The 22,626-nt window shown below is 46.6% G+C and overlaps 1 protein-coding gene across 1 annotated transcript in view; it reads right to left on the bottom strand.

Moving 5' to 3' along the window:
• nrxn3a (neurexin 3a) overlaps window positions 1-22,626 on the bottom strand; it is a 2,272,338-nt gene that overhangs the window by 1,296,665 nt on the left and 953,047 nt on the right. Inside the window, exon 8 of the mRNA XM_070879627.1 lies at window positions 16,356-16,475. Coding sequence (XP_070735728.1) covers window positions 16,356-16,475 — 120 coding nt within the window. The remainder of the gene's footprint in view (window positions 1-16,355; window positions 16,476-22,626) is intronic.

Genomic DNA, 22,626 nt, shown 5'->3' with positions numbered 1-22,626 from the left:
AAGATAATGAGGGGGCTCAACAAGTTGGATGCAGAGAGGGTATTTCCACTCATAGGGGAAACTAAAACTAGGGGACATAGTCTCAGAATAAGGGGCCACCCATTTAAAACTAAGAAGAGGAGAAATTTCTTCTCTCAGAGGATTGTAAATCTATGGAATTCTCTACCCCAGAGAGCTGTGAAGGCTGGGTCATTGAATATATTTAAGGCGGAGATAGACAGATTTTTGAGCGATAAGGGAGTGAATGATGATGGAGAGCGGGCAGGGAAGTGGAGCTGAGTCCATGATTAGATCAGCCATGATCTTATTGAATTGCAGAGCAGGCTCGAGGGGCCAAAAGGCTTACTCCTGTTCCTATTTCTTATGTTCTTATGAATCTTTTCAACAGTGAGGAGGAAAAGTATGCAGGACAAAGATTTGAGATTGAGAAGGAACAAGAGAGGAAGACTCAGCAAGGGAAGACCAAATAATATCAACAAACTAGGAAGACAAGAAAAGATCCAATTGAGAGCAAGAAACAATTTGGGGACCAGAGACGAGAGAAGGATCATTTTATCTGATGACCATCTTTATAATATCCTGTTCAGGAATGTTGCAGAGGTGTTGGAACAATTACCTCGTGTTACTCTACTCTTGGAAGGGCTTAGCATTTAGTGAGAGTTAAGAATGATTGAAAAAAAAGTGTATGGCATGAAAGAGGAACCAAGTTTGTTGGAGGTGGTTTCAGCAAATGGAGAGGGTGTGGGAGAAAGAGATAGGTCGGCTAAGGATGTCAATAGAAGAAGGTCTAAAGATGGAGCCATGAAAGATCAGATGAATGAAAAAATGAAAAACTTGGATTTATATAGCGCCTTTCATGACCACCGGACATCCCAAAGCGCTTTACAGCCAATGAATTACTTTTGGAGTATAGTCACTGTTGTAATGTGGGAAACATGGCAGCCAATTTGCATACAAGCAAGCTCCTACACACAGCAATATGATAATGACCAGATAATCTGTTTTTTTTTGGTATGTTGATTGAGAGATAAATATTGGCCAGGACACCGGGGATAACTCCCCCGCTTTTCCTCAAAATAGTGCCATGAGATCTTTTATGTGTACTTGCAACAATAGACGGGGCCTCAGTTTAACGTCTCATCCGAAAGACGGCACCTCCAACAGTGCAGCGCTCCCTCAGCACTGCATTGGAGTGTCAGCCTAGATTTTTTGTGCTCAAGTCCCTGGAGTGTAGCTTGAAACCACAAACTTCTGACTCAGAAGCGAGAGTGATCTGACTCAGAAGGGTGTGGGTTGAAGTCACATTCAAGTCACAAGATGTGGTATATACAAATGATTTAGAGTTCAATGTAGGGGCATAATTAATCATTTTGCAGAGGATACAAAAATTGGCCGTGTGGTTGATTGTGAGGAAGAAAGCGAGGCAAATGGAATTCAATCTGGGAGGGCTAATAAGGCAAGGAAATACACATTAAATGGTAGGACACTGAGCAGTGTAGAGGAACAGAGGGACTTTGGAGTGCAGGTCCACAGATCCCTGAAGGTAGCAAGACAAGTCGTAAAGGTGGTTGAAAAGGCATTTTCCTTTATTAGCCGAGGTATAGAATACAAGAGCAGGGAGGTTATGCTTGAACTATATAAAACACTAGTTAGGCCACAGCTGGAGTACTGCGTGCAGTTCTGGTCACCACATTACAGGAAAGATGTGATTGCACGAGAGAGAGTACAGAGGAGATTTACGAGGATGTTGCCAGGACTGGAGAATTTTAACTATGAGGAAAGATTGGAGAGGCTGGGGTTGTTTTCTTTGGAATAGAGGAAGCTGAGGGGAGACTTAATTGAGGTGTATAAACTGATGAGGGGCCCAGATATAGTGGATAGGAAGGACGTGATTCCCTTAGCAGAGGGGTCAAAACCAGGGGGCATAGATTTAAAGTAACCGATAGAAGGATTAGAGGGGATTTGAGGGGAAATGTTTTTCACCCAGAGGGTGGTGGGGGTCTGGAACTCACTGCGTGAAAGGGTTGTAGAGACAGAAACCCCCCTCATATTTAAAAAGTACTTGGATATGCACTTGGTGCTGTAACCTACAGGCTACGGACCAAGAGCTGAAAAGTGGAATTAGACTGGTTAGCTCCTTTTCAGTCACACAGACACGATGGGCCGAATGGCCTCCTCCTGTGCTGTAAATTTCTATGATTCTATAAGAGCTGTCTTCTGTGGATTAGACATGCAGGAAACATGCAGAACGATTCAAAGGAAGGTATTATTTATCTGTGCAAGTGAAGAACTCAAGATGGATTGCATCGGAACAGGAATGAAAGCTGCTTTTAATCTTTCTCTCTTTCGCATTCTCTCTCCACTCCCAAACCTCCTCCCACCCCATCCCTTGGTTACAGTGTCTTGCACTCAGCTTGGTGTTTCTCTCTACATGCGTATGTGAGTGACTGTGAGTGTGAGTGTGTGTGTGTGGGGGGGGGGGGAGGAGAGTGTGTGTCTGATTGTGAGTGTGTGTGCTTATGAGTGTGAGTGTGTGACTGAGAGTGTGACTGAAAGTGTGAGTGAGTGTGTGTTTGTGTGTGGGGGGGGTGTGTGTGCAAGTGTGTGTGTGTGTGTGTGCGTGTGTGTAAGTGAGTGTGAGTGTGAGTGCTTATGAGTGTGAGTGTGTGACTGAGAGTGTGACTGAAAGTGTGAGTGAGTGTGTGTTTGTGTGTGTGGGGGGTGTGTGTGCAAGTGTGTGTGTGTGCGTGAGTGTGAGTGTGTGTGTAAGTGAGTGTGAGCCTGAGTGTGAGCGTGTGTGTGAGCGTGTGTGTGAGCGTGTGTGTGAGCGTGTGTGTGTGCGTGTGTGAGCATGAGCGTGAGCATGAGCGTGAGCGTGAACATGCGTGTGAGCGAGCAGTGTGGAGGCCCTGACCTGCGAAAGACCATCAGCGGCAGGTCAGGGCCATAAAAGGAGCGGCGAGCGGCCTCGGGAGCAGCGTGGAGGCATGCAACTCCAGGGAGCAGCACGAGCTGGTGCAGGAGTGACATCAGCCAGATCCAGGTCGGTGATTGGAGCGTGGGCAGGTACAGCAGGAGGGGCGTGGTCGGGGCGAAGGAACGGCGAGAGACTGTGGAGGGACATGATCGGGGCCCACGAGAGGCGTGAGTTCGGGGCCAGGGGCCCAGGGGCAGCACGGGCCAGCCCACACTGCAATATGTGTGCGCACTAGTTCTGTGCAGCAGAGTAGGTCTCCGGTTGTCTTGGATAACCCTTGCCACTGGATAAAGACCTAGCTCTGTCAAGCCCGTGTGGTGACTGGTGTGCAACGGCCACCACATGTTAAAAAAATCCACGCACGGGTATCTTCCACCCTTGAGGATATAGTTCGGGTTCTTTTTTCAAAACACCTGTGAACTCATCCTTTTTTTTGGCGTGGAAGCAAGTCATCCTCGTTTCAAGGGACTGCCTATAATAATTTGTGTGAGTGCCTGAGGAAAAGAGTGTTTGAAGACTAGGACCTCAAAATTGTCATTGAGCTCATGGTCTACAGGGCTGTAGTAATACCCGCCCTCCTGTATGGACCATGTAGAGTAGACACCTCAAGTCGCTGGAGAAATACCACCAACGACGTCTCCGCAAATCCCCTGGGAGGACAGATGCACCAACATTAACGTCCTCGACCAGGCCAACATCCCCAGCATTGAAGCACTGACCACACTTGATCAGCTCCACTGGGCAGGTCACATTGTTCACATGCCAGACACGAGAATCCCAAAGCAAGCGCTCTACTCGGAACTCCTTCACGTCAAACGAGCCAAAGGTGGGCAGTGGAAACGTTACAGGGACACCCTCAAAGGCTCCCTGATAAAGTGCAACATCCCCACTGACACCTGGGAGTCCCTGGCCAAAGACCGCCCTAAGTGGAGGAAGTGCATCTGGGAGGGCACTGAGCACCTCGAGTCTCGTCGCCGAGAGCATGCAGAAATCAAGCGCAGGCAGCGGAAAGAGTGTGCGGCAAACCAGTCCCACCCACCCCTTCCCTCAACGAATATCTATCCCACCTGTGACAGAGACTGTGGTTCTCGTGTTGGACTGTACAGCCACCTAAGAACTCATGTTAAGAGTGGAAGCAAGTCTTCCTTGATTCCGAGGGACTGCCTATGATGATGAGTGTGTGTGTCTGTGTGTGTGTTTAAATTAACTTTTAAACATAAAATGCTGCTGAATATGAATTGGTTTGCCCTGATGCTCATTGCTTTAGTTTTGATGATCTTTCTGTGTTATAAAGCGTTAGCCAGTGAGCTCACAATCTTGCATTACTGCCGCGACATTGAAATCCTATCTCTTCTCGGTTGCCAAATGCCACCTGCTGGCTGATCTTGGCAACGGCTAGAGACAAAATAAGTTCTACGAAATGTAATGACATGAAAATCAAACCAGTTGCATCAACTGTTAAAACTACACCAAACACCTTCCTTCTCCCCCAAGAAAATACAGTCAAAAAACGCCTGAAGTCCTGTTTCGAAGTGGCTCGATGAGCTGTACATTACATTGATCACAGAAGACATCTTTGCACAACCAATGGACTTTGCTGAATACCAAACATTTCATTAAGTTGGTACTGATTTACGAAAGGGGGTGGGGCTCCCCTATAAAGAACCTTTATTTTAGAAAAAACTACGATAAGGGCTTTCTCACGTCAGCTGTGACTCAGTGCGTAGCACTCTCTCAACTCTGAGTCAGAAGGTTGTGGGTTCAAGTCCCACTCCAGGGACTTGAGCACAAAAATCTAGGCTGATGCTCCAGTGCAGTGCTGAGGGAGTGCTGCACTGTCGGAGGTGCCGTTTTTCGGATGAGACGTTTAACCTCTCAGGTGGATGTAAAAGATCCCACGGCACTATTTCGAAGAGCAGGGGAGTTATCCCTGGTGTCCTGGCCAATATTTTTCCCTCAATCAACATCAGAAAAAATAGATTATTTGGTCATTATCACATTGCTGTTTACTTGCTGTGTGCAAATTGGCTGCTGCATTTCCTACCTTACAGTAGTAAATACACTCCAAAAATACTTCATTGGCTGTAATGCATTTTGAGACATATGGCGGTCGTTAAAGAGCTATATAACTGCAAGTCTTTCTCTTTAGGCGTAAGGAATGGACCTCATGGAAGAACATCAGACAGGATGGGTTACATACTCATAAAAGCCTCCCTGATTTTGTATCCTTTCAATGAATGAGAATTGGGTGGGCTTCCTTGCAGCGCCGCAAATCTCTCTGCCCAATTTTCTTCACCACCGAGGTAGAAAAAGAACATTTATTAATTCTAAGCTCATTTTAAATTTTATTTTCTCTTTACAGCCGTGACTACACTCCAAAAGTACTTCGAGCGCTTTGAGATTTGCGGTGGTCATGAAAGGCGCTATATAAATCCAAGTCTGTCTTTCTTTCTTTATTCCTCAGAGAATTGTGAACCTGTGGAATTCACTACCACAGAAAGTTGTTGAGGCCAGTTCGTTGGATATATTCAAAAGGGAGTTAGATGTGGCCCTTACGGCTAAAGGGATTAAGGGGTATGGAGGGAAAGCAGAAAAGGGATACTCAAGTGAATGATCAGCCATGATCATATTGAATGGTGGTGCAGGCTCGAAGGGCCGAATGGCCTACTCCTGCACCTATTTTCTATGTGTCTATGTTTCCTACGGGGTTTTTTACTCTTTCCGCTAAATCTGTGAATGTTGGCGGAATCACGACAGGGTGGGGAGGGGAAAGAGAGGATTAGTTTCACAGAGTTATTGAGACTGACAGCGCGAGCAAGCTGAGTTAACAGCAATTAAAGATCCAGGGACAGATTTCTCTCCTGGCTGCAATGATGATAACAACTTCGCCAGGGCTGGGCCTCCATCGGTTTGATTCCTGCGTCCCTGACTTTGGGTGATTCAACGAGTCAGGTTTAAGCATCAGCAATGGATCAGCTGGGAAGCTCTCTCATTTCTGGGTCGGTAAGCTGTGGGTTCAAGCCCCACTCCAGAGATTTGAGCACATAATCTAGACTGGCACTTCCAGTGGAGCACTGAGGGAAGTGCTGCACTGTCTCGGGTGCCGTCTTTCAGCTGAGCTGCTAAACTGAGGCTCTGCCTGCCCTCTCAGGTAGGTGTAAATGATCCCATGGTACTACTCAAAGAAGAGCTGAGAGTTCTCCTCATGCCCTTGTAAGGTTCACACATTTCACGATCGAGGCACAGCAAGAGGCCACGGACTAAAATGGTTTAAACCTTTGGGACTGTTGGGCTGGAAAAAGGGCACCAGCCCGAGGCAGGTGGTGACTCATAACTGATTAATGCGGTTTCTGGGGTCAGGAGTGAGACCCGATTAACATCGAGACAAAGGGTTGTGATACAATCAAGTAGAGGAGCCCATGGAATTATTAGCCGGAGGGGAAAAACCAGTTCCCCATGGAGACTACAAGTCTGCAAAAACCCAGGACAACAAAGGATCCCACATGGCGTGCATTTTTGGATAACGGGGCACCAAAGATAAGGAGTTATCTTTGGCCCTGTTGACTCCATGTGTGAATTGTGGCCATCCAAACAGATCCAGACCCATCATCACTTCCATCGAGACTCATCCAGACACATTAACTGAAAGGCAGCCCAGCAGGAGAGGTATGTAATCAAATGGATATATACGTAAGGGATTTGTGAAAGGGAAATCATGCTTGACAAATCTTCTGGAATTTTTTGAGGATGTTTCCAGTAAAGTGGACAAAGGAGAACCAGTTGATGTGGTATATTTGGACTTTCAGAAGGCTTTCGACAAGGTCCCACACAAGAGATTAATGTGCAAAGTTAAAGCACATGGGATTGGGGGTAGTGTGCTGACGTGGATTGAGAACTGGTTGGCAGACAGGAAGCAAAGAATAGGAGTAAATGGGTACTTTTCAGAATGCCAGGCAGTGACTAGTGGGGTACCGCAAGGTTCTGTGCTGGGGCCCCAGCTGTTTACATTGTACATTAATGATTTAGACGAGGGGATTAAATGTAGTATCTCCAAATTTGCAGATGACACTAAGTTGGGTGGCAGTGTGAGCTGCGAGGAGGATGCTATGAGGCTGCAGAGTTACTTGGATAGGTTAGGTGAGTGGGCAAATGAATGGCAGATGAAGTATAATGTGGATAAATGTGAGGTTATCCACTTTGGTGGTAAAAACAGAGAGACAGACTATTATCTGAATGGTGACAGATTAGGAAAAGGGAAGGTGCAACAAGACCTGGGTGTCATGGTACATCAGTCATTGAAAGTTGGCATGCAGGTACAGCAGGCGGTTAAGAAAGCAAATGGCATGTTGGCCTTCATAGTGAGGGGATTTGAGTACAGGGGCAGGGAGGTGTTGCTACAGTTGTACAGGGCCTTGGTGAGGCCACACCTGGAGTATTGTGTACAGTTTTGGTCTCCTAACTTGAGGAAGGACATTCTTGCTATTGAGGGAGTGCAGCGAAGATTCACCAGACTGATTCCCGGGATGGTGGGACTGACCTATCAAGAAAGACTGGATCAACTGGGCTTGTATTCACTGGAGTTCAGAAGAATGAGAGGGGACCTCATAGAAACGTTTAAAATTCTGACAGGTTTAGACAGGTTAGATGCAGGAAGAATGTTCCCAATGTTGGGGAAGTCCAGAACCAGGGGTCACAGTCTAAGGATAAGGGGTAAGCCATTGAGGACCGAGATGAGGAGAAACTTCTTCACCCAGAGAGTGGTGAACCTGTGGAATTCTCGACCACAGAAAGTAGTTGAGGCCAATTCACTAAACATATTCAAAAGGGAGTTAGATGAAGTCCTTACTACTCGGGGGATCAAGGGGTATGGCGAGAAAGCAGGAAGGGGGTACTGAAGTTTCATGTTCAGCCATGAACTCATTGAATGGCGGTGCAGGCTAGAAGGGCCGAATAGCCTACTCCTGCACCTATTTTCTATGTTTCTATGTTTCTATGTAAGAGCTGAGAACAACAGCTCAGAGGAACAACAGGAAGAAGGAAGAAACGATAGCTCAGGGGAACAGGTCAAAGGAACGACGACCACGAGGCAAGCAGCTGGGAACCAACACCTTTCCTCGCTCCACGAGCCTACAATCGCCAATAGCAGTAATTGGCTGGATGGGTGATTATATGTCTTCGATCAAGAAGTCTTGTTCTGTATTTTTAGTTGGATCTGGTGTAATAAACTAACAGTTGGGTTTAAGCCTAAACGTTGCGCTACGTGGAGTCCTTCCTGTAATTCCCAAGGTCTATGAATCAAAGTAGTGTGGAAAACGAACACCCGACATCCTGGCCAGCATTTATCCCTCAACCAACACCACCAAAAGAAAAACATGGATTATTTGGTCAAATATCTCAATGCTTATTTATGAGGACTTGCTGTGTGCTCTGTGACTGCCTCCTTTCCTTAATTACAACACTGACAACACTTCAATAAAGTGCTTCATTATCTGTGTTACAATTTGGGGTGTCTTTAAATGCAAGATTTTTTTTCTTTCAATGTTATTGGGAGCCTAGCCTTGGGGAGGGAGGGAGGAAGACATCGCTAGTGAAGGTCTTTGGAACCAGCAATGAGATAGCCTGGCTAACAGCTTCTATGACAACCGAAGAAAATGTTTTTTAATCAAACATTTAAAAAATAATGGGAAAGTGCATAATTAATTACCCCCTGATTAACTGTACCTTTAAGGCCTTTAAAGTTGAATTTCCGACCCCCTTCCATCCCATGTCGTACCTATACTGTACACCAGGAATGCACAGAGCTCCTGATGCAGGTTGTAGTATATTTGGTTCATGTAGTATCTTTGCTTAAGAATTCACAATTATGCATTTGCTGTCAAGAACTAGCTGGTTTATTAGTAAAGGTTTATCAAACTGAACCCGACCAGTTCATCCACTCAGCCCATAACTACACGCCTCATCGTGGAGAACCTGATCGCAATTGGGGTTTTATGGAGTCTTGTAAACATCACATGACTGGCTAAGTCATTCATCATCATAGGCAGTCCCTCGTATCGAGGATGACTTGCTTCCACGCCAAAAAGGGATGAGTTCACAGGTGTTTCAATGAAGGACATAATATTCCAGGTCCCGAACTACATGTTGAAGGGTGGAAGATGCCTGTGCGTGGATTTTTTTAACGTGTGGTGGCCGTTGCACACCAGCCACCACACAGGCTTGACAGAGCTAGGTTTTGGTCCAGTGGCAAGGATTACCCAAGATGACTGGAGACCAGCTCTGCTGCACGAACCTAGTGCACACACATATCGCAGTGTGGGCTGGCCCGTGCTGCCTCTGGGCGCTCGGCTCTTCTGGGCTCCGAACTCGTGCCTCTTCTGGGCCCCGATCATGCCGCTCCATGATCAGTCGCCGCTCCTGCGCCCTGACCTCGCCACTCCTGCTGTACATGCCCACGCTCCAATCAGCGACCTGGATTTGGACCTGGACAGCAGCCACGTAGACCGGGGCTCCAGCACCCACTCAGCGTAGTTCCCCTTTCGCAGGAACACGGCCCACAGGGAACTGCAATCCGGCCCGGGAGGAGCGAGGCGTGGCCTTGGCCCGAGCTTTACCGCCAGTTTTTCCTCTTCCAGACATTTCAACAATTCACAAGTTCAGAGAAAGAAAAGAAACTCTCAGTGCGACAAAATAGCTCCACAAAACTGTATGCATACATTGCAGAGGTCTTCAAGATTATAAAAGGGTTTGATGGGGTCGATGTAGAGAAGATGTTTCCACTTGTGGGTGAGACCAGAACTAGGGCCCATAAATACAGGATCGTCAGTAATAAATCCAATCAGAAATTCAGGAGAAATATTTGTACCTGGAGAGTGGTGAGAATGTGGAATTCTTTACCACAGGGAGTGGGTCAGACGAATTCTATAGATGCATTTAAGGGGAAGCAAGGAAAGTACATCAGGGAGAAAGGAATAGAAGGATATGTTGATAGGGTGAGCTGAAGTAAAGTGGGAGGAGGCTCATGTGGAGCATAAATACCCGCACAGGGAGTCAAGGGTTATGGGGAGTGGGCAGGAAAGTGGAGCTGAGTCCATGATCGGATCAGCCATGATCTTATTGAATGGCACAGCAGGCTCGAGGGGCCAAATGGCCTACTCCTGCTCCTATTTCTTATGTTCTTATGTAGACCAGTTAAGCGGAATGGCCTGTTTCTGTGCTGTAAATTCTACCTAATTCAGTGCTGCACGTCATTATAATACGCCGACCCATGTTTGGATGGACCTCATGGTAGCCCACTGCCCAATCCCAGGATAGTCCTGCAGTGGTGGACAGGGAGCCGGTGAGATGGCTTCCTGCCGAAACCTTTCACTCCTGCCGATTGGAGCGGTCAAGGAACCAGGGTAATGCCGAATGAACCCCTCGCAATCATTAATCCAACATTGCTCGAGCTTCATCTGCATACTTGTTACTTCAGCATCCCTGCGAGATCAGACTCGGTACATTTTCCAAGCCATTGATCCTCACTGTCACTCACTGTTAAAAGTGACGCATGTGTAGAAAAAAGGCACAAGTGGGAAATAATCATTATACGAGGATGGAACTGGTTACGGGCAGAGATGTGTAATGGGTAGAATCGCTTTTACTGCCCGTTATATGAAGTCAACAGAACTGAGTATCGGACGGAACGTGTAACCGGTGACCAATATAATAGTGTCTATTCTGTGCTCTCCTCTAATTCTGCTTGCTTGAGCATCCCCGATTTTAATCGCTCAACCATTGGTGGCCGTACCTTCAGCTGCCGAGGCCCTGAGCTCTGGAAGCTCTCCGTTTCTCTCCTTCTCTTTCCTCCTTGACCAAGCTCTGCTCTAGTATCTCATGTGGCTCGGTCTCAAATTGTGTTTGATAACGCACCTTGGGACGTTTTCCTAAGTTAAAGGCACTATATAAATACAAGTTGTTGTTGTGTCCCCATCCAAGTCCTAATTCTCCCCCCCCCCCCCACCCCCAACCTTGCAGAATTCTTTGTCACTGTTTAGATTTTTTAACGAGGTGAGTAAGGATGTTGAACAATTCTTTCTTTCCTCTCGGTGAGAACCTAAATAAGAACATAAGAAATAGGAGCAGGAGTAGGCCATACGGCCCCTCGAGCCTGCTCCGCCAATCAATAAGATTATGGCTGATCTGATCATGGACTCAGTTCCACTTCCCCGCCCGCTCCCCATAACCCCTCATCCCCTTATCGTTTAAGAAACTGTCTATTTCTGTCAAATGTATTCAATGTCCCAGCTGCCACAGCTCTCTGAGGCAGCGAATTCCACAGATTTACAACCCTCAGAGAAGAAATTTCTCCTCATCTCTGTATTAAATGGGCGGCCCCTTATTCTAAGATCGTGCCCTCTAGTTCTAGTCTCCCCCCATCAGTGGAAACATCCTCTCTGCAATCACCCTGTCAAGCTCCCTCTTAATCTTATACGTCTCGATAAGATCACCTCTCATTCTTCTGAATTCCAGTGAGTAGAGGCCCAACCTACCCAACCTTTCCTCATGATAAGAACGTTATGTGGGAATTTTCCTGCAAGGCCAGAATTCCCGATGCCACCAGACTGCAGTCCGGGTCAGAGTGAGCTTCAGCAGATGCCATGTTCCGCTCCCCATGGGCTGATGTGAGATGTGGATGGGAGCACAGGGACATAGATCTCATTCTTCATAGCTCCAACTGGCCCAACATCTACAGCTTTTCGCAGGGAGACAGATCCAGCCTTCCACTGCCCTGTACGGTGAGTGTCGGTTATTTACACTACTGTAAATGAATGTGGGGGTGTCCGTTATTTATATCATTAAGACGTTCGACGTAATGTTTTAAACGTTCACAGGTGGTCTTGCTCGATAAAGAGCCCGGCTGAAGCTGAAGCTGGAGTGAACTCAAATCAGCGAGAGGCCGCCCCACCTGGGAAAGGTTTCCTGCAACTTTGGCAGAAAAAAAAAAATAGAAAAGCAAATTATAATTTAAATGGAGAAAAGTTGCAAAGTGCTGCAGTACAGAGGAACCTAGGGGTCCTTGTACATGAAACACAAAAAGTTAGTATTCAGGTACAGCAAGTGATCAGGAAGGCAAATGGAATGTTGGCCTTTATTTCAAGGGGGATAGAGTATAAAAGCAGAGAGGTCTTTGTTACAACTGTACAGGTTATTGGTGAGGCCACACCTAGAGTACTGCATGCAGTTTTGGTCTCCGTATTTAAGGAGGGATCCATCATCATCATCATTGGCGGTTCCTCAAACAAGGATGACTTGCTTCCACGAGAGTTCACAGACATTTCAATGAAGGACCTGATGTTCCAGTCCTGAACTCCAGTTGAAGGGGTGGAAGATGCCTGCGCGGGAATATTTTTAACATGTGGTGACCGTTGCACATCAGCCACCATACGGGCTTGACAGAGCTAGGTCTTGGTCCAGTGGCAAGGGTTGAACCAGGACGACTGGAGACCTGCTCTGCCAAGGGGGGATATTAATGCACTGGAGGCTGTTCAGAGAAGGTTCACGAGGTTGATTCCGGAGATGAGCGGGTTGACTTATGAAGATAGCTTGAGTAGGTTGGGCCTATACACATTGGAGTTCAGAAGAATGAGAGGTGATCTTATCTAAACATATAAGATAATGAGGGGGCTCAACAAGGTGGATGCAGAGAGGATATTTCCACTCATAGGGGAAACTAAAACTAGAGGACATCGTCTTAGAATAAGGGGCCGCCCATTTAAAACTGAGACGAGGAGGAATTTCTTCTCTCAGAGGGTTGTAAATTTGTGGAATTCTCTGCCCCAGAGAGCTGTGGAGGCTAGGTCATTGAATATATTTCAGGCGGAGATAGACAGATTTTTGAGTGATAAGGGAATAAAGGGTTATGGGGAGCGGGCAGGGAAGTGGAACTGAGTCCATGGTCAGATCAGCCATGTTCTTATTAAATGGTGGAGCAGGCTCATGGGGGCGAAATAGCCTACTCCTGCTCCTATTTCTTATGTTCTTGTGTTTTGCTTTATTCGTTCCTGGGATGTGGGCATCGCTGGCATTTATTTCCCATCCCTAATTGCCCTTGAGAAGGTGGTGGTGAGCCGCCTTCTTGAACCGCTGCAGTCCGTGTGGTGAAGGTACTCCCACAGCGCTGATAGGGAGGGAGTTCCAGGATTCTGACCCAGCGACGATGAAGGAACGGCCGATATATTTCCAAGTCAGGATGGTGTGTGACTTGGAGAGGAATTTGCAGGTGATGGTGTTCCCATGCGCCCGCTGCCCTTGTCCTTCTCGGCGGTCGAGGTCATGGGTTTGGGAGGTGCTGTTGAGTACTCGGGAGTCAGATTCGGATTTGACACCAGAAGTTACAATGCCACGTTCACACCAATGTTGTAGCACACCTATTTCCCCAAGATAAAAAATACTCTCATTCACTGCACTGTTGAATAAGGCAAAGTCTACTCCATCAACTGCAAGAAACAGCTCTGTTTATATTAAAGCAACAACTGGAAATTTAACTTACTTTCCTCCCTCCCAGCTACCATCAATTCATTCATAATGACCAGATAAATCTGTTTTGTGATGTTAGTTGAGGGATAAATATTGACCAGGACACCGGGACGAACTCCCCAGCTCTTCTTCGAAATAGCGGCATAGGATCTTTTACGTCTAATATGTCTCTACTTATCAGTAGAATAACTCCACGAGGCCGAGTGCTGTGCTTGAACTGCTGTGACCTTAGTCTCTTTATTGTACACCCAGAGTGAGGCAGCAATGTGGTGCCCAGCCTTTTATACAGCTCCTGCCTGGGCCTCCCACAGTTGCACCCTTTAGTGGCACCAGCATAGTACGTACCGAGTATGCATGTATGACAACGTCCACCTGAGAGAGCAGAGGGGGGCCTCGGCTTAACATCTCATCCGAAAGGCGGCACCCCCCCCTCAGCACTGCACTGGGAGCGTCAGCCTAGATTTTGTGCTCAGGTCTCTGGAGTGGGACTTGAACCCACAACCTTCTGACTCAGATGCAACAGTGCTACCCACTGAGCCACAGCTGACATCGTCAGTCTGCTGTCTTGAACCCTGAGAAAATGCATGCACTGCTGGTAAGGGGTGAGCACCAATAATCTAGCCCAGCAAGCCCTTATAGATTACTTTTTCAGAGAAATACTTAAATCTTGTTGTGAATTGCAAAGAACAAGCATAGGTTGCAAGCAAGGACATGGCTGCAGGAGGTAAGAATTCCTCTGGTGTCAAGCCTTGACTCAGTGATAGCACTCGTGCCTCTGAGTCAGAAGGTTGTCAGTTCAAGCCCCACTCCTGAGATTGAGCGCCATAATCTAGGCTGACACATCAGTGCAATACTAAGGGAGCACTCCGATGTCTTTAGGGGCTGTCTTTTGGAAGTGACGTTAAACCAAGGCCTCATCCGCCTCTCAAATGGACAAAGAAGATCCCATTTGAAGAAGCACAGCTGAGTTTTTCTGGTGTCGTGGACAAAATGTATCCTTCAGCCAAGACCATTAAAATGTTGATTATTTGGACATGGTTCTTTGCAAAACTTTGCTGTTGGGTTAGGAAGCAATTTAGGAAACATGGCTTGATAGGTTCCTAAAAAAGGATCTATACGATAATTGAAGGTGGATTCCTTACATATTACATCGTATTTACAGCACAGAAACAGGCCATTTGGCTGAACAGGTCCATGCCAGTGTTTATGCTCTACACAAACCTCCTCCCACCCCTCATCAGCTCACCCCACCAACTTACCCTTCTATTCCTTTCAACCTCATGTGTTTATCCAGCTTCCCCTTGAATACCTCGATGCCATTTGCCGCAACTACTCCCTGTGGTAACACGTTCCACATTCTAACCACTCTCGGGATAAAGAAGTTTCTCCTGAATTCCCTATTGGATTTATTGGTGACAATCTTATATTGATGGCCCCTTGTCCTGGACTTCCCCGCAAGTGGAAACATCTTCTCGACATCTACCCCGGCAAACCCTTTCATAATCTTAAAGACCTCTATCAGAACATCCCTCAGCCTTCTCTTTTCTGGAGACAAGAGCCCCAGCTTGTTCAATCTTTCCTGGTAACTACTCAATTCTGGTATCATCCTTGTAAATCATTTGTGCACCTTCTCCAGTGCCTCTGTATCCTTCTTATAACGTCGAGACCAGATCAGTTCACAGTACTCCAAGTGTGGTCCAACCAAACTTCTGAACAACTTTAACAAAACTTCTCTGGCTGGAAATGAACCACAGTGCTTTGTTTGAATGATTTTTCTTCTGTTCCTACTTACTTTTGTTCTGTGTCATTCAAACAACTGTTGGGCCCGCTTTCCCACCGCGGCCGACCCCTTACCGACCGGTGGGGACCCCCTCGTGCAATTGCCCCTTGGGAAATGGCCCCTTTCCCGGTATTGCCCCGCGGGAGCAGCCCCGCCCGCCGGTCGATGCCCCCGGTAGCTTTTTGTGTCGGTGCACGGTGTGTAAAATGGCGGGACGGCCGCCTTTAAAGGGGAGGGCGCACCGCCGCTGCTGCCGTGTCAATTTTTTTTTTGTCAGCCGACTGCCAGGTCGGCCCGACAATCACGCCCCCGGGTTCGGCCGGGCTGCCAACAGGCAGCCTGGCACCCACCTCTTAGGTGCCAGGTCGTTGGCCCGGCTGACACCTTCCCTGGTGGTCTAGTGGGCCGAACTTAAAAGTATGCAGAGCTCGCAGCGGCCCACCCTTTTAACTGAAGGGGAGAGACGTTGTGACGCGTCAGCGCGACACGGCATGCCCGCGTTGCCGTGATGTCACCAGCGCCATGCTGACGTAGCGCTGATGACTGGTTGGGGTGACCTACCCGTTACAAGGACACTTCCGCCCCGTAGCCGCCAGGACATCCCCCTGACCCCCCAAAAAAAACCTTCCAAGTGCCGAATGTCGGCGGAATCTCCTTACCGACATGGGTTGCGGCGGAGAAAAACTTTAAAAAACTGGAGGGTGCGCTCAGTTTCGGGCAGTGGGCCGTTTCAGCCTAAGTGTACCTGCACACAAGCCAAGGTGAACCAAACACTAAATCCAGCAGTTGGCGCGTGCAGCGTGGATAGAGATGGAACCTGAGTCTTTCTCGGCTGGCAGGACGGTTCAATATGGCGGCGATTCAGCTAGCCACTTAACCATTTTTGCAGTAGAACCAATACACATGACTCGTGGTACAATCACACACCAAATGATCATTAAAATTAAAAATGAAAATTGGCTTCAAATTCATTATACGCTCTTAGAAACTATTTAACCCATTCTTCAAAAAAAAACACATATAATTTCAATGTTAGCTGATAACCAATAATGAGACAGTAGACTGTTTACAAAATGGTCGTACCTTCCGCAGTGACCTCATCGACCATCAGCTTCAAATTTTTACCTCGCCGAACCACTCTCACCGTGTGCCAGTCATTGTCGTTGAGCTTTTGTCCAGCATAAAGTGTTTCTGGTCCTTTGCCTGGGGAAGGTGTTGGGCAAAAAGTGTTACTTTGCACATTCGAGATCAGCCTGTCGACATTACGTTCATTAGGGCTGTGATAAAGGTCTCTCTGTTCTTGCATTGAATTTGAAAAAAGCCCCTGCACACTTGAACCTTTCCTTCAATAGATCCCCGACCCTTAATTATCCAGTAAACCACAATCCTACCTTTCAATCTCCCGCTCGTTGCCAAGAAGCTCATCATTTTGATACTATTCTCCACAGCACGCCTTTATTACAGCCCTAATACAATCCATTCAAGCACACACCACACATAACAAGAGCAGCAAACTGAATAATGCCCCATCAATATCAAATATGGTTGCATCCATCTTAGATTCACAAGGACTTTGAAGAACTTTTAGATATTCTGGTTGAAGAAGCTGGTGTGATAAATGGATAGCTATAAGTCACAAAAATCAGTCAGTAACTAGAGAAGGAAATAACTTGAAATGAACTGTGGAATGTGATTGATTAGAACATTTGCTGAATTATTTTCTGCAGACCACAGTCTTGATATTAAACCTAGATACATCTCCTGCTCACGTATTGATAATTATGGTTATTGGCTCCTTCTGACTCATAAAGGTTCTGCATCAAAAATAAACCAGTTGCAATAAATCCCAATGCGTGTTGCTTTTGATCTGCCTATATACACTGTCGACAACCTTGCTCATAAATCCAATCCCTTACGTTTTAATTTTCTTTTTGTCCCTTCTCTCTGGGTATGTGCTCTGTAAAAACAAAGTAATGATCAGGGGTAAACAGAAATAGAGAGTCGGGATAAATGGGTCATTTATCAGGTTAGCAAACTGTAACTAGTGGGGTGCCACAGGGATCAGTGCTGGGGCCTCAACTATTTACAATCTATATTAATTCAAGGGTTAGAGGGAGCGGGCGGGGAAGTGGAGTTGAGGCCAAGATCAGATCAGCCATGATCTTATTGAATGGCGGAGCAGGCTCGAGGGACCAAATGGCCTACTCCTGCTCCTATTCTCTTAACTTGAACTTGGCTGTGGAGCAACATCAGGCAACATTCTGCACATGCCCAGTTGCCAACTGGAGCCACGCTGTTGGGAAGGAGCTGGTCAGCCCGATCCTCTCCCGCAAGAAAGGGAAGGAAATGAAATACCATCTCGCGCTCCACAAACGACATAAGCTGAAGGGCCGTGGCCAGCCAGGCTGCATCCTCACACATTTCCTGGTGGTGACCCTGAGGATGCACTGGTACCCTGGCACGTCGGCATGCACTGTGCCATGGACCAGCTTGCTTCATGCTTCACACCAGATTCTCTGTGTGCCAAAATGCTCAGTTACATGGAGAGGAGATTTCTCTCTGAAGAGGAGGGCATCACTCAAAAGGGAGATGTCCCTTGATTATTGTGCACGTCCTTTTGCAGCAGGTTTTCCACGTGGCTTTGGCAAGGAACCAAGAGCTGTTGGAATCACCTGTCCTGTCCGTGGTGAAGCACAGCGCAGAGAGCACAAGAAAGTGGGAAGGAGAAAATTACTTCAAAAGAAACGGGCGCCTACTGAATGAAGAAAGTTGCATTGGGCTGGGGAGCGATAGGCTATCGGCACAATTTAAGAGGTCATGCAAAAACCGCACTCAAAATTGCTAACAGAAGACGTCATATTGAGGCACAATTTGTGTCGCTTGTTGTGAATGTAACATGGATGCCCCAAATGATGGTTCTTCAAGAGAGAAGAGGCTTATAAAACAGTCACATTCGAGTTGTTAACAGCGGTTTCAGCCTCTCAGATACAATATGGATTACCCTTTCACAAATCGCGAGCATAACCATCTTACTTGTGATGCATTTTTCACCTTGCTTAAAAAGAAATGGACGGATAGCTATAAACAGGCGAAGATGTGTTCAATCTTTTATGTTCAAGGAGCAGAGGAAACAGCAATGGCAACGTTGACACGAGAGATGTTGTTGTGCGTCTGAATGTGGTGTGAAATTTGCTGCGAAATTTGCTGCTTTGTGCAAAGAACTGTCCTTGAAAAGTGTTGCACACCACCGCAGCATGAATTATGGGAAACAAATTCAGCTTTAATGGTGGCAATGAGTCTCGGGTATGGTGAATGTGAATGTAGTAGTTAGTGTGACTCAAAGCACTTACCGCTCATTTCTTTCAAATCTACCTGTGTTTTTTTAATAAGCTTGTGCAGGCCTATATAAATCCTTAAAAGCCTGGCTTCATTTCATTCTTTTTTCAAGCAGCGTATCATTAACCTTTTTTAAAATGATGTATCAAGTATGAATAGAAAATTAATTTGTTTTCATCCCCTTTCTCCCTCTCATTGCACATTTGGAATATGCAAGTTTTACTAAACGCGGTCTCACAATAAATCCAGGTAGCTATTTTTATTTATAATTTGAATTTTTTTTAGGTCTTTTACCTTAAGCTAAAAGGTAAGGGATGTTTGAGACTGTCTCAAGCCAAAATACACACAGAAGACTCCTTCTAAATCAAACGACTTTTTCCTGAAACTTGCAATTTCCTTCCTGGTGCTCGCTGTGAAAGTTTGACAGCCACACAGCCAGTCTTTGGTCGAGGGGAGAGCAGGTTCTGAATCTTTGGACGAAGCTGTGAACACCGCCAATGGCAGTCTCCCCGTCACCTCGCAGAAGGTGCACGAGTACCAGGATGAGCCCTGTAACAGTGCGACTTTCCACGCCTTGCAGCCTGCCTTGAACCAATATCGCCCCCATGAACGGCCCCGTGAGCTCGAATAATAACAACGATCCTGGTCGTTCAGAGCCCACAAGTAACTCTTAACATTTTAAGTGCCCCATCAGTGACTGGCCCCCCTGGATTTAGTCAACCACAGGATGCCCAAAGTGGCATCTCATTTAGTTAATATTTGTTTTGAAGTTCTGTTTATATGCAACCTACTGTGCCCAGTAACCTACGGCCTACAGGCAGGGATCAAACTTTCAATCACAAACAGGTCATGAATACCGTGCTATCTGTTTAACTGTTAATTCCCAAACCTTCTAATACTGCAACTGGTTTGCACCTCCGTTTCACTTGCTGATCATTCACTGCACTTCATGTCAAGAAGAGGAGGGGCATCCTTTGGTGTTTCCGTCTTTTAACTGCCCTTGCCACTTCAGCTGCTCGGAGACAGTCACAAAAATGAATCCCCATTGTCACTGAATTCCATTTTCATTGAATATATTTAAGGTGGAGATAGACAGATTTCTGAATAAGGGCGTCAAGGGTTATGGGGAGAGGGCAGGGAAGTGGGGTTGAGGCCAAGATCAGATCAGCCATGATCTTATTGAATGGCGGAGCAGGCTCGAGGGGCCAAACGGCCTACTCCTGCTCCTATATCTTATGTTCTTATATTATCTGCGCATCTCATTGAGATTAAGGAACTTCAACATCAATCCACCCTTCTGTCTTCATCAAATCTTTTCTTGTCTTTCTGTAATCTGTCAACATTGCTACCATCAGTAGCCTTGTGAACTTACTTACCCAAGCCTCGTACACATCATCGTGCATGCTCTTCCTCTTTGCTCCTTACTGTGTTGAAATCAGGACTGTCATCTCCCACACTTTCCCAGGAAACTCAAAGCTGTGAGAACTCCTAAACTGCTTTCAAGACTTCCCTTTCTCCTGCAATTTACAGGCTTGTAAAACTCAGTGTGTCTTAGTTTCTATTTGCCTCATCTCTTTTTCAACTTAGGGGTGTTCTGCGCTATAGGTCTCGACTTTTCACTTATGTTTCTTAACTTAAAGGAAAAAAAATGTCACAGTAACATTATTATATAAGACAAAGTTTTTGGAACTCAGATAGAATCTCGGAGACATAATTTTTTTTTTAAAAACTGGTTTCTGGGATGGGGGTGTCGCTGGCAAGGCCAGCATTTATTACCCATCCCTAATTGCCCTCGAGAAGATGGTGGTGAGCTGCCTTCTTGAATACCAGTGAGTGGCTCACTGGGCCATTTCAGAGGTCAGTTAAGAGTCAACCACGTTGCTGTTGGTCTGGAGTCACATATAGGCCCAGACTGGGTAAGGATGGCAGATTTTCTTCCTTAAAGGACATAAGTGAACCAGATGGGTTTTTATGACAATCCGGTAAGTTTCATGGTCACCATTACCGATACTAGCTTTTTATTCCACTGCTGTGGTGGGATTTGAACGCATGTCTCTGGGTTATTAGTCCCGGACTCGACAGTACTAGTCCCGTAACATAACCACCATGCTATCGTTCCCATGATGCTCTCAGCCCAGTGCCACCACCAGAATGTGACTGCATTGCCCTGTTTTGGACTGATTCAGTCCGCATGCATTCTTTGCCTCCTTGATGTCCTTTTGCTCAAGTTGAGATGGCTGTGCTTAGAAGTGAATTCAAACTGCTGGGAGGGAGGAAAGTGCTGCCTACTGACCCACAGCAGAACTGAAAAAGCCAGGATTCGCTTCAATAATAAGTAGGTTGTTAACCGTTGCAACATGTAACCGAGTGAGATTCGATAACTTGCATTTGTGTGACACTCCTCACAGAGGAGAATGCTACAAGGCACTTAACAACAAGGAGAAAGAGGACATTGAATGGGGAGCTGGTAGAAATTAAGGAAGGAAAGCATGGTTGAAGAGGTAGGTTTTTAAGAGGCGATTGAAAGGAAAGAGAGAAATGGTGAGGTGAAATTGTCGAGAGGCAGATGCGGAGGAGCAGCGACACCAATAAATAGCGTGCTTGAGTGACGTGGGATTACATTTATTTGATTCCACCTTCCAACAGCAGAGCTTTCAAATGTTCTCCTCCCCTGCCCAAACCTTGGGCTATGGATCAACAGGCACTGGCTGCCCTTGGGCACCGAGCTCACTATTCACCCGCGAGCCGAAACAATAAGTATCAACAAGCTTTTTCAGCAGTTTCGCACCCTGGGATCCAAATAGGGAACACGGAGTAGAATGGGATACGTCCAGCACCAGTATTTAAAGGTGCATTCATCCTTCCCATATTTTGCATCCAACATTCACAGAATGGTGCGCGCAGTGACACCTGTTAGCTGACTTAACCAGACATTATCAGCAAAGTCAAATGAAGAGAGCTAAGTGGCGGAAGAAGTGTACGCGCAGGCTGAAGCATAAAAGACTGTTGGGGTAAAAAGACTTCTCTTCTTCAAGGCGGACTCACTGATATAAGGAATCGACACCCGGCCGTATCCCCGCCCGTATAGCGACCACGGAATCTCTCAGACAAAACCTCAGTTCACCTGATTGTTATTCAAGAATGCAGGGGAAGGGTTCTGATGAATACTTTTAAGGATAGAGGCTTCTACATCGACAGTTATACATTTACTGAGGTGTGCGCCCCTCCTACAAAACCACCGATTGGCTGACTGGTATCAACGAGGTTACATTGATTCATTGACCCTTATCAGACTGGCTCTAAGTGGTTCCCCCGACCTGTCTAATATGTCCTTACTATACAGTACAAATGCACACAAGGCTCATACTTGAGAGAAGGTCACTCTGTGACCAGTAACCTTTATTAGCCAGCACTGAAGTGATGAACGTGGGTGGAGCTGCCCCTTTTATACCTGAAAGTCCAGGTTAAGTGTGTCTCCTACAAGTTCACCACTTAGTGGTCCATGTTCTCACGGTGCACAACTTCGGTCAGTTTATACATGGGTACAATGACAGTTGAATAAATGACATCACCTCCCCCCCGAAAGTCTTATTGGGATCACAGGTTAAGTCTTTCTGGTGGTTTACGTTCCCTTGTAGAGCGCCTGAGTTGGGGCTCCGGTTGTTGGGCGCTGGCCTGAGTGTCTGCTGTTTGCAGTGCCTCAGGCCTGTCCGGACTGCCGACAGTGACTGGGCTCTCCTCCACTTGGTTCCGGTGTTCGGTCACCTGTGGTGGAGTGAACTCTACATCGTGTTCTTCCTCTGCTTCTTCTATGGGGTTGCTGAACCTCCTTTTTGTTTGATTCACGTGTTTGCGGCAGATTTGTCCATTGGTAAGTTTAACTACCAGAATCCTATTCCCCTCTTTGGCAATCACAGTGTCTGCGAGCCATTTGGGCCCTGCAGCGTAGTTGAGGACAAAAACAGGGTAATTTACATCAATACATTTGGAGTAGGCGTCATGGTAGTGATATTGTGTC

The sequence above is a fragment of the Pristiophorus japonicus genome, chromosome 4, assembly GCF_044704955.1.
Source record: "Pristiophorus japonicus isolate sPriJap1 chromosome 4, sPriJap1.hap1, whole genome shotgun sequence".
In the NCBI taxonomy this organism is placed as follows: Eukaryota; Metazoa; Chordata; class Chondrichthyes; family Pristiophoridae; genus Pristiophorus; species Pristiophorus japonicus.
The sequence above is the reverse complement of the archived record's forward strand: the minus strand, read 5'-3'. Positions and strand labels throughout refer to the sequence as shown.